The sequence below is a fragment of the Amblyomma mixtum genome, chromosome 3 (genome assembly GCF_055824585.1).
Source record: "Amblyomma mixtum isolate Tamu chromosome 3, ASM5582458v1, whole genome shotgun sequence".
Lineage (NCBI taxonomy): Eukaryota > Metazoa > Arthropoda > Arachnida > Ixodida > Ixodidae > Amblyomma > Amblyomma mixtum.
In genome coordinates, this window is record NC_143014.1 from 134,954,591 (window position 1) to 134,966,971 (window position 12,381).

Genomic DNA, 12,381 nt, shown 5'->3' on the forward strand with positions numbered 1-12,381 from the left:
TAAAGAAGAGAATATCGACACTCGAAAAACAGATAGAAGACTACACAAACGAGCTTCAGCGTCAACACTGGGGACAAATTTGCGATGAAATGAATGGAAAGCTAGGGTGCAAGAACACGTGGCATCTTCTTCGCCACTTACTAGACCCAGGACAAACAAAGTCGGCGGCACAAGGGCAGCTTAAACGATTGATTCACAAATACCAGGGAACAGCCGCGGACCTAATAGAGGAACTGAAGAGCAGGTACCTTAACACAGACAAAGGGGGTTCATCTCCAGCTTACCAAGGAGCAGAGAACACACAGCTAGATGAGGACATCTCGATAGCGGAGGTATGGAGAGCAATGAGTCAACTAAGAACCACGTCGGCAGCGGGGGCAGATGGGGTAACCAACAAAATGCTAAGGAACCTAGATCTAGTCTCGGTCACGGCAGTCACAGATTACCTAAATGAGATATGGAAACGAGGTAGTCTACCTTCACAATGGAAACATGCCAAAGTAATCTTTATTCCAAAACCCGGGAAGAAACTTGAAGTGGGCAACCTCAGGCCGATATCGCTAACGTCCTGCCTGGGGAAGCTGATGGAACATGTCATATTAAACAGACTCCAGGAATACGCAGAGGAAAGGGAGGTATTTCCTGAAACGATGCTAGGCTTCAGGAGCAAGTTGTCCACGCAGGACGTCATGCTCCAGCTCAAAGCAGACATCATAGACCCGCCCAACAAAGGGGGCGCCAAAACTATACTGGGCCTAGACCTACATAAAGCCTTCGATAACGTCAAACACGAGGTCATACTAACTAATCTGGCGGAGATTACCCCTGGAAAGCGGACCTACGATTACGTAAGGGACTTTCTAACCGGAAGAACCGCAGAAATAAATCTAGGAGATATCCAGTCAGAAACTATTAAGCTGGGAGATAGGGGAACTCCGCAGGGCTCAGTGCTCTCTCCTTTCTTATTCAACCTGGCGTTGAAGAACCTACCGCCGCTATTGAAGACTGTCGAAGGTATAAACCATACGCTATATGCGGATGACATAACAATATGGACGCATACAGGAAACGATGGGGAAATAGAACAAAATCTCCAACACGCGATCGATATTGTCCAGGAATACGCAGAATGGGCAGGACTAAAATGCTCGCCAAGCAAATCCGAACTTCTGGTGATCCGGGGGGCTAGCAAACGCGATACCAACGCAGGAGACATTCACGTACTGGTAAATGAGACTCCGGTAGCCAGAGTTGACAAAATCAGGGTCCTAGGACTTATAATACAGGACAATAGAAAGAACACAGAGACAATAAACAGGCTTAAGTCCACAATTAACATGACAACCAGGCTCATAAGGCGAATAGCTAACAAAAGACGGGGAGTCAAAGAGAAAGATCTCTGCCGAATGGTTCAGGCTTTCGTGATAAGCAGAATAGTTTACGCCGTTCCCTACCTCAAGCTAGGGCTGGCGGAACAGAACAAAATAGATGGGATCATAAGGCAGGCATATAAAGCAGCATTGGGGCTGCCCCACTGCACTCCTACGGAAAGACTTCTTAAACTGGGGATCTACAACACCACCACGGAACTATGCGAGGCACATATATTTGCGCAATTAAGGAGGCTTGCGACCTCACCCCCGGGGAGAAAGATCCTGAGCAACCTAGGATTACATGATAAAATTCCGGAAAGAAACGCGCAGGCAAAATTACAGACCAAAGTTAGAAAATTACTCACTATTAAACCACTTCCAAAAAACATGCACCCTGCTTTTCACGAAGGCAGGAGGAGAGCCAGAGCAAAGGCCCTTGAAGCCAAGCTCGAAGGCTCGGAACACACAACCTATGTAGACGCGGCGGAATACGAAGGAGGCGACTCCTTTGTGGTCGTGGCCGTGAACGACTCGGGTGAAACATTAACGGCCGGTTCGGTCAAAACAAAAAACTCAGGGACAGCGGAGGAGGCGGCTATCGCCATGGCAATGGCCAGCACCAAAGCAGTCACCATAATTAGCGACTCCAAGGTGGCTATCAACAATTTTGCGCGGGGTATGATCTCCCAGGAGGCAGAACGAATATTAAGACATAAAGACTGGGACCAAAGAGAGGTGGAACTAATATGGGTGCCGGCACACTCGGGGAACAGGGGAAACGAGTTGGCTCACAGTATAGCTCGAGGTTATGTCAGCCGAGCAGTGAGCCGGGTCGAGTCCCCAAATTTCACGAGAGATGCATTCATATCATTTCACGAATACACCAATCAGTTTAAACTGGAAAGGAGGATCTATCCGCCACCAGACAAAAAGCTCGACAAAAGCCAGGAGGTAACGTGGCGTCGGCTCCAGACGCGAGCCTTCTTTAGCCCGTCGAGACTAGCACACATGTATCCAACACAATACAACGCTACTTGCAAACAATGCGGCGAGATAGCCGGATATGACCACATTTTATGGAGCTGCAAAAAGGCGCCGCCACCGGCGGACCTACTACCAGTCCCTTCTCTAGAGCGGTGGGAGGCTATACTGGCCAGCTCAGACCCGTTGACGCAAGTCCGGGCCACTGAGTGGGCTCACAAGGTCGCCAAGAGCCATGGGCTCGAAGCCACCTAGTATAATACCCACTAGGGCTCAGTGCTGACAATAAACGTTTTCCAATCAATCAAACTGTAGAGATTGGGTAATGTGCAAATCGAAGTGTCAACATTCGTAGAGATTACAGCATTCAGCAGGACAAGTAATGTATAAGCAATGATTTTCTTGGCGCGGGTGCGTAACATACCAATATTCCGCAGCTCGTGCGTGTATGGTAATGAAAAACAGCTTTGGTTTTTGGGATAGGAAATGGCGCAGTAGCTGTTTCACACGTCTCGGCGGACACCGGAACTGCGCTGTGAGGGAAGGGATAAAGGGGGGACTGATAGAAGAAAGGAAGGAAGAGGTGTCGTAGTGGAGGGCTCCGGAATAATTTCGACCACCTGGGGATCTTTAATGTGCACCAACGTTTCTAGATAAAGACAGTTGGGAAACTGCGCCTGCGAGCCAGGGAGCAGAGCGGCCCCACGCGATCGCCGTCTAGGCGGTGGCGCTGCGGTCGCTTTAGGATGAGCGCGTCGTCTGCTACTCCCGGCTTGAGGGTTGCCGGAAGGAGATGGCTCGCGTCCGTTAAAAAAAAACAACGTATTTCAGGAATATTACCTACCCGAGGAATATTATCAACATAAACTACGGGGAGGCAAGCGGTACGTCATGTTTCTCTAAACCGCGGAAAGAAGGGCTTCCAGTTTTCTCCGATATTTGCAGCCAAAAGCTCAACCTCGAGCATCCTGCCCTCACGTATCCCAGACGTGGAGCGCACGCGGACTTCGCAATTCGTAGATGAGCGCGGCTAGAAGCAGGCGCCCCCGGCGCAGACGATGAGAGGCGCGAACTAACGTTAATCATTCGCGCAGCAAACAGTGACCAAGCGCAGTCAATGGGCGCCGCGGCGGTGAAGAGAAATCGTGGCCTCTGAGATCAAGCGTGGTGTTAAAGTACCGATGCTTGAGCTGGTCACGGAGGCCATAGAAAACAAACGCGGTACTCTCACCACCCAAGAGATGGCGCTCGCATCTCTTTGAGATGAAATCGGCGACAGAAAGGGACCGCATACCCGGAGAGAGTTTTCCAACTGTCTTTATCTAGAAACGTTGATGTGCACTGACATCGCTCAGCGCACGGGCGCCTTTTGCGTTTCGCCTCCATCGAAGCGCAGCCACCGCTATCCGGTTCGAACCCTAGTAGTCCCGCTCAGTAGCCGAGCGCTCTTAACCACTGAGCCACCGCGGCGGGTCACGCGTGTTTGGTAATGAAATACATTTTGCTTTAGATTCTCTATTGAATAACTATGAAGATTGTACGACTTACATTTCTTACTATACGCATGTGACAACCTGTAACTGTATAGACTGTGAACGTTATACATTTTAAGCTCTTGAAACGGGTTCACTTGCGGCATCCAATGACATATCACGAATCGCACGAACAAACATTTTCTGAAGCAGAAATAGCCTATTTATGTTAGTGGCAGATGTAGTAGCCCAGATGAGGCAACAGCAATTTGAAGACGTGTTTAACTGGCTCCCTGGGACAGAGAACACCTCAATCGCGCATTCAGGTACGTGTCATTGGTGTCCACCTGAAAAAACTGTGCTTTCGCACAATATCTCGTGCTCAGCAGTGCTAAACCGCCAGCCATTTGTTGTTTTATTTTTTTATTTCTCTTCCCTTTTTGCCACGAAAGTGCACAGTTGTTACCTTTCTATGCCTCCCAATTCTTTGCCAGTGGCCAGTCCCCCCCGGTGTGGAACCCGCCGCGGTGGCCCAGTGGTTAAGGCGGTCGCCTACCTAGCCGGAGTACCCGGGTTGGAAGTTGACTGCGGCGGCTGCGTTTCGATGGAGGCGGAACACACAAGGCACACAAGGTGTGCTGTGCGATGTCAGTGCACGTTAAATATCCCCAGGGGGCCGAAATTATTCCGGAGACCTTCTTCTTCTTCTTCTTCTTCATCCTCTTTATAATGGCACATACTCACGTAGGGGGGATTGGCCAAGGTATTGTGGTATAACCGGAGACCTCCAGTATGCACCTCTTTCTCCCTTTCTTCTTTCACTCCCTCCTTTATCCCTTCCTTTACGGCGTGGTTCAGGTGTCCACCGAGATATGTGAGACAGATACTGCGCAAAAAAATGGCAATTTACCCCCATTGTGGATATGTGCCATCTGTTGCTAGGAACACAGCAACTACAACTGATCTTCACCCAAACTAGTCCGACAGCAAGACCTCAGTTTGTGGTGCTTTGCGCGATCTTTGGCCAATAATTTGTGGTGGGTATGTAATCCTGTCAGGCCAACAAAAATGAAGTTCTGGTGCTGGTTTTAACACGAGACTGCCGCAGTCATACTCGCTATTCTGCTTCCGGCAACGTTGGAGTTACAGCAAGCCCTGGCGGCCAACGCCATCTACAAAAGCCAGCTTATTTTGGTCCGCAAATAAATATCGTTTTATTTCCTTCCTGCTTACTGTAAAGGATCGTCGAATGGCTAATAGCTTTTCTTGCCCAAAATTTAAGAAATAATAAAAAGTCGCATCTCCTTTTGAGTGATCGAATAAGGGCACGAATATTCACAGGCGTTTAATTTTCGTGAGTCGTCGTTCTCCTCTCGCGTGCTGTGATCAGCTCGAGCCAGCGTTCCAGCGTGAGCGCGCGGCACGTTCAGACACGCAGCCCAGGGCACCGCCGGTACACGTCGGTCCTGCTTCCCCTGGAACACCCGGTCTTCCAGCTGCTGCTCCGTGGCAACTGCGAAGGCGAGGGCTTGGACACCAGCCGACGGCGGCGGCCGTTCGGTGTACCGAGACCGTGACCGAGACGCCAGGGCCAGCACGTCTACCTCATCGGCGAGGGACGAGATGGCATCGGCGGCAGAGCGGGCGGACACTACCTACATTCTCTACGGATTTGACAGTGGTCTCGACTGGCGGAAGACTTGTTTCTTGGAGCCGCTACCCCCGAGTCGCTACTGCACATACTGCGGACGTGTCTGTGCAACCATGATGATGCTGCCATGCTGCCATATCGTATGTGCAGGCTGCTACTCCCAGTGCGCTACCAGGAGCTACGCATGCGCCCTGGACGCCCTCAGCTTCCGCCAGCAGGATGTGGCCACCATGCCCTTCACCGTCCCAGACTTGGCCGCCCGGCACGTAAGTGAAGGCGATCGAAGCCGCTTTGCTACGTGTGCACCGCTGAAACGTCGCGCTGCGAAGCGCTTCATAAGGGCTGCGTTAGGCTACGTTCAGTATTTCGTAGACGTACTTTTATTAACTCGGACGGACGGCGTACAGGCGCGGACAAAAATAAACGGAGCACTCAACTGTCTTCGAATATTTTTCACGCGTCACCTAATTGAAATTTCCAGCAGTGGTACGCGAATGCTGGTAGAAGAGGTTGGTGGGCTTTCTTGTAGACAAACAACGCTTCTTCATTACCAATGGAGAAAGAGTGATTGCTCTTAGAACGCAATAGCGTGCTCCGTTTACTTATGGCCGCGCCTGTACGTTTCTTTCGTCCAAATCGTTACGCCGTTGCACCCCGAAGTATCGATCTCCATGCAGTTAAAAGGAGGCTCAGCATTTACGCTAGTTCTGCAATATCGTCACACTTCTATCTCTTAGTACTGCTTGAACTGTGGCGCTACTCGCCCTTAAGGCGCATCTCCATGGAGCCATCCGAGGCGCACGAGCGCAGCGCCTACACGTACCAGCATACGCCGGAGCCGGTCTGCGCATGCGCGAGGCGCGGACGCGAGCTCGCACTGGCGCTTGGCGCTGGCGCTTGGCGCTGGCGCGGACTCTTTTTCAGGCATCCATTTGTCTTTTAGACTGCGCCCTAGGAAAAAAAAATATCTGCCCATGTCAGATATTTGCGCCGCGCTCGCGCCTGCGCCGTAAGTGGCTCGCTGGTTTGCGGTCGGTGTACACCAATCAGAGAACGCAGTTCTCTCGGCATTCGGTACGGCCCTTCGCGAGCTGAGCGCGAGTACCGGCGGCAGTAGGCGACAGGCCATCGAGTTGCGTAAGTTTTCCGACGCTTGTCGCGGCGCGGTGCTGGGCGCGTAGGCGCAGCGCTCGTCCGCCTCGGATGTGCGCCCGGCTAAAGTTTAGCTGTCGTCTGTGATGTGGATACCCCACAACCGTTGTCTGCGACGCAATGGGACTGGGGCATGTTACTTTCTACCTCCGATGACGATCGTCTGCCGTGGATGCCTACCTGCAACTTCAACGAAGTGCCCGTGGCGCTAGTAGGGTGGCGTTACATGCCTGCATGTTGATGAAGGTCCTCTACGTGTCGATCTTTCGAGCAGAACCTTCACGGAAATATCCTGGGTCAGTGCACTTTTTCCATGAGAAATTATTCACGCCTGCGCCTGTTTCTACCCGCGCGCTATAGTGAGCCCCTGCTTTTCTCAAACTGCTTGGCCTCCACGCGACTGGCTGTAAAGACCAGTGTTTTCAAGTGCAATAAAAGTTTCTTTTTTCTACAAAGATCCCAATTCGTCGCCAGGGTGACAATCCAGATCACCAGAGAGCGCTCCGACCACTGAATGGGTGCAAAAGGCATTGCTTATCAACTTAATTTCGCACCAAAGGCAGCGATACCGAGCACAGCGCCATACGCCGAATCGAAATCAGATAAGAGAAATGCAAAAAAAAAATGACCAGGTAAAACTTTCTAGCCCTCCTATACCCAGAAATTCTCGAAAGTCGCATTTTTTAACGGGAAATAGTTAATGAACGCAAATTTTTTGTATATCGCAAGATATCACTATAACAATCAATATATTCGCAGGTATCCCCTCGGTAGACTCGGTTTTTCTTCTGTTAACGTTTTTTGCTACCGTCAAAAACGTTCCGGGTAGCGTGTTCGCCAAATGCAGCCGGTACAGCCAGCGATGACAGCACCGCCCACCGGCAGGTAGCAGCCACATTAAGGCTGGTTATAAATATTCATTCAGAACGACGGCTTGACATCGCTACTATGGCGCAGTGGATTACAGGCTCGTGTTGCGTATGGAAGGTCGGCCGTTCGACTCCGCTCTCTGTACTGTAGTTTTATTGTTTTTTTAATTTCATTTTTTCCATATTTTCTCTTTTAGGTAGCAAATCGTGATGCTTAGTGGCATATAACGCCGTTTAAGAGGATTTATTATCCCTTTTAGGTAAGGCGTAGTGACAATCTTCAGTCACCGTGATCAATTCACCGTGGTTTCAAGCCTTGTGGCTGTACAGGCTGCAGTTGGCGAATACGCTTCCGGGTTGGCTTTCTGTGGCAGTTTTAACTCCTCTATGCGAGCGGTGGACAAACTTTAAAAGAAAGATTTTGCTACTTACGCATAGAAATAATGCAGCATTCCTTTCAATATTTACCTCACAATGCTACAATAATCAAAATTGATGTACAAGAATTCTGAACTTGCATTTTCTGCCCATTGTGTCCGTTTTCAGCTGCTACTGTGAAGTAAAACGATTTCTTCTCGTTTTTGTCCCTTGCAGATAAGGTGCTGGAACGCCGACAGAGGCTGCGCTGTCACAGGACCGTCGTTCCTGATTCTGGAACACTTCCATAAGGACTGCCTGTACCACTCCGTTAACTGCTCCAGGTGCGGCCAAGCGATCGCTCACGGCGACGTCATCGCACATCTGGCTTTAGGCTGTAACCCCGAGAGGTCGCAGCAGCCCTCACTGCTGCAGAACAACCTAAGTGCGCTGCTTGGGGGCGAAGACACCATCAGGCAACTCGAACCGGAACCCCCGGCCACTTCCCGACACCTGAGTACTGCAGTCTGCCGAGACCTACTGCTCACTCATGACCAACATCCAGAGCTCGAGCGTGAAGACGTCGCCCCAAGTCTAACGGCATTTGCCTTGACTGGGGAATACCATCCGACAAACATCTCGCCGATCATTCATCCGAGCGGTGACACAGCAAGGGGACCTAAGCCACGCAGTGTCTTCAGCGGGGAGCAAGCACCTGCCGTTGACAGCTACACTCCGACGCCTGTAGCGCGGTATCTGTACGATCAGCTCCCAAGTGCAGCCCATTCCAAGTCATCAGAGAGACCAAGGTTTGTAGACCGGGAAATCGACCTGCTGACGGGGAGCAAGGCACCCAGTGTTTCCTCGGATGCTGAAGTCGCAGAAAACCTCTTATGCCTATCACCTGAGGTTGTGCCGAACCCGGGCCCCCCACAAGAAGGCAGCGTTAAAGGGCGAGGAGTGCCGCCGGGCAGTAACGGCGCATCACCCGAAGCAGAGCCGCCAGGACGCCATCAGTATCCGCATGTCGCTGCTATGCTGACGAGCAGCACTTTGAGTATGTCTGAACCGAACAGCGGCCGAGGGGCAGTGCCTAAAACTGAGACATCTAGCACAGCCGAAGGAGGAACAGCTCCCATCCGAGACACTGGTAAGAGAGGAGAGAACGATACTTCCGAAGACCAGCCAACTCTGACGGAGGGCTCTGCGCTTCCACATGACCAAGGCGAGACTGAGTTGAGCCCACAGGGCCCTACGGGAGGGAGCGGAAAGGAAACTGATGCTCTTGTCGCGGTGAGTGGAACGAAAGCACCTTATGCATCTAACAACGCTAAAGGCGAAGTCCTGTCTTCCCTGCTGCACGGGTATCTCGCTGAGATCGGCCGCCTTGTGCGCATGGTTGTGTCTGAGATCGACGTTGCAAGAGATGCGCTTGGTAAACTGATGCCAGAAGAGCTTGTCTTCGTGCTGAAGGCCTGCGAAGAGGTTACTTCACAGCTCAAAGGGGAGAAAACATCAGGTGCCTTGGCGGACCAAATAAAAAGTGGAACTACGCAAGTTCTCCAGGCGGTTCAGAAAGAGGAGGGCACCGATGATGCACTGTCTCAAGAATACATCGCCGAAAAGATCGACCACCTGATAAGCCTCGGAAAGCACGTTTTGCGACAGCGCGTGCGTGTCTCGGTACCCGTGCAGTGGTGCCTAGAGGGTTGGTCGGAACTGAAGTCCAGGGCACTTGCTGTGGGCGAGGCCGCGGATTTCTTCCATGACATCACCACACCGTTCTTTGGCTACGTGATCGTCCCCGGTCTGATGCTGGAAAAAACTGCCGGCACACTTAGGCTTCGCTTCTCCTTCTACGTGCGAAGAGGGATTTACGACAATTTCCTCGAGTGGCCCCTCGATAAGAAGCTGACGCTCAGCATTCTTCATCACACGGATAAAGGAAAGGTGCGCGCTTTGACCGTCGACACTAAGAGGGACCTGAAAGAAAAGTGCCTAAAGCCTGGGAGTAGTGAGATCACAAAGCCCTCGTTGAGCTCCAAGAGCGTAAAAGCTGACTATTTTGACACGAACGGCTACGTCTCAGGCGACAAGCTGTTGCTGAAGTTCGATGCAAAATAGCAGCTCCGCAGGGTTCGCTCCGCCGAAACAGCAGCCAGTGTCACTGCAGATGCTAGCTTTTTTTTTTCGCTTTTTTTTTCTGATGTGTCTTATGAAGAGAGCTACCAGGAACACTCTTGGTAAAAAAACTGGCACGTGACTCAGAAGGAGCTTTGATGTCAAGAAGCCAGCCTGCTAGCCTTTTTTGAGACTGCCAGTAGACTTTGCACTCTGGACATGTCCATGTCTTTAGTGCTTCATGTTCTCTTGTCTTTTTTTTTTCTTTTCACAGTGTTAGGCTCGTGTTCTTTATGCCGCACTCGGTAGCCGCATTTGGTTACTGCAACACGCCCGACGCCTTGTGTTTAGTGTTTGCGGAGAAGCGACTGTTTTGTGCTTTCTTTTTGTCTTCAGTGCTTCATGTTCTCTTGTCTTTTTTTTTCTTTTCACAGTGTTAGGCTCGTGTTCATTATGCCGCACTCGGTAGCCGCATTAATTGGCATCATTGCTGGAAGGCTAAAGCAGCAGCTTCGACTGTAGCGACTAGCGTTGTAGACAGCAAAATAAAAAAAATTGAGTGCTGAACCTACGTGCATTAGTACTACAGCCCATTCGAAATGCAGCGGAGGCTGACTTCGCTTCGTTCAGAGTGACCCGGTCATAGCTTGACCCCGCATGGACAGTGCACTGGCTCTCTGGCTCTGCTACCTTAAAACTTCGCCTAAGGTACTGCATGCTTAACACAGAACAGCAAAAGGCTGTCCCCGCCGCGGCGCTCCCGCTGCTGTTAGACGTTCATCCTTCAGCCCACGCTTAGCAAGCGGCTGCTCCTGCGACTTTCCGGCCACGCGTGAGGGGGCAGCTAGACCAAATGTCTCCCTCCCGCTTGCGATACTTCCAAACAAGTGTTGTGTTCATCTGGCGACGATGTTCGCCTGACCGCGTAGCCTAGCAGCTTCACGTTCGCATAGCCAAAAGTAACCAGGCAGAAGTTCTTGTTTTTGTTATTGCCGTGTAGCTGAGCCCCTTAAGCTCTAAATCTGTGTAACGCAAGGAGGAGCATTGTCGTCAGCCGTTGAGACCTTTTGGTTTTTAGGGGTGCCGTAAAAGGCTCCACTATACAGCTGAAGCAAACCGTGTCACCTGGTTACTTTTGGCAAAAGTGGGATTTTGCGCTGGCCGATGCATCTCACACTGATGAGGATGTCGAATCTTGGTTGGCGACTCCGGCTAATCCGAAGGTTCTGCTTCTGCCATGGCGAAGGAGCTGGGCGCCCCAGGCGACCACCGCTTTGAGCCGCAAAGAAGAAGCGGCCACGGGCGCGAGAGGGGCGCTCATGCTGCGATACAGCTGTGGCTTATTGCTCGGACTAGGGTCGATAAAACAGCTTGTCCTTGTAGAACAGTAGAGGGCAGCGCCAGGGGAGGGAGCAGGAAACAGTCACGTTGCGCTGGCAACTTCTCGAGATCAATTTAGCTTCGTTGCATCCAATGGTAAAACGAACGAAAGACAGCAAAATAGCGTTAATGGTCAATTAAAAGCAATAGGAACGGCTTGGAAATAATTACTGTTAACCAGGCACGAAGGGCGCGCGCTGTGTGCAACTGTCAGCTTCGACACAAACTTTGGATCATTTTACAGCCTAGTAACAGTTAATGGCAAGGTGTGGGGCAACCGCTTCGTCTGGCGTCTGCTCTCAGCGCGCGGCACATGCAAGGCCGGCGTATGAAAGCGCAAAAAAAACAAACACTTCGGTAAAAAAAAAAAAAGAAAAATAAATGGCGCTATTCTTTTCGTGTTTGCAAGGAACGTGGTGGTTTAAAGTAAACTTCAGATGATATTCTGAGACTTTCTAGCAGCGAGTTCGGCCATTAACGACGCCGTTGTGAGTGCGATCGAGAGCGTACGAGCCAACTTTGTCAAGATCTCGAAGTGCGCAATTAAGCTCAACGGAAATTGCAGATGAGATAATACGATGGAGTACGTGTTGGGGAAACCAAGGCGAAACGCGAACAGCGACGGGATCCCGAGTTGCTTTCTCGAGAAGCAGAAGCTGCCGAATGACGACGGCAAGCGACTCATGATGGCGCTACGCGGGAGTTCAATATGTTCATACCTATTATAAAACAGCGCGAAAGACGGGACAAAAGAAGGAGACAACACAGGCGCTCGCCAGACTTGTGCAGTTTAATTCTTCAACATCGGGTGCTTTCTTGTCTCTTGTTTTTCGTGTTGTTCAGCGCTTGCGTTGTCTCCTTCGTTTGTCCCGTCTTTCGCGCTCTTTTAAGTATGAACTTTCACCGACAAGCCCTGTTCCCCACACTTGTTCAGTACATAGTATATATCTGGTCCTTTCCTCGTGGGTGGTAAGATATACAGGATGTCCCAGCTAAATGTAACCAAGCTTTTAAAAAAGACGAAG

General features: G+C 50.9%; 1 protein-coding gene across 1 annotated transcript; it reads left to right on the forward strand.

Annotated features, from left to right (window-relative positions):
• The first annotated feature begins 5,449 nt into the window (after positions 1–5,449).
• Positions 5,450–10,510, forward strand: LOC149352017 (uncharacterized). Its single transcript, XM_089577110.1, has 2 exons — positions 5,450–5,743; positions 8,093–10,510. The coding sequence occupies exons 1-2, from the start codon at positions 5,450–5,452 to the stop codon at positions 9,977–9,979; spliced, it is 2,181 nt and encodes a 726-aa protein (XP_089433236.1). The 3' UTR covers positions 9,980–10,510.
• The last annotated feature ends 1,871 nt before the right edge of the window (positions 10,511–12,381 follow it).

Bases quoted from the DNA above. Each gene is read 5' to 3' on its own strand.
- LOC149352017 (XM_089577110.1), top strand. From the start codon at position 5,450: ATGGCATCGGCGGCAGAGCGGGCGGACACTACCTACATTCTCTACGGA. The intron at 5,744-8,092 runs GTAAGTGAAGGC...TGTCCCTTGCAG, and splicing joins CAGACTTGGCCGCCCGGCAC to ATAAGGTGCTGGAACGCCGA.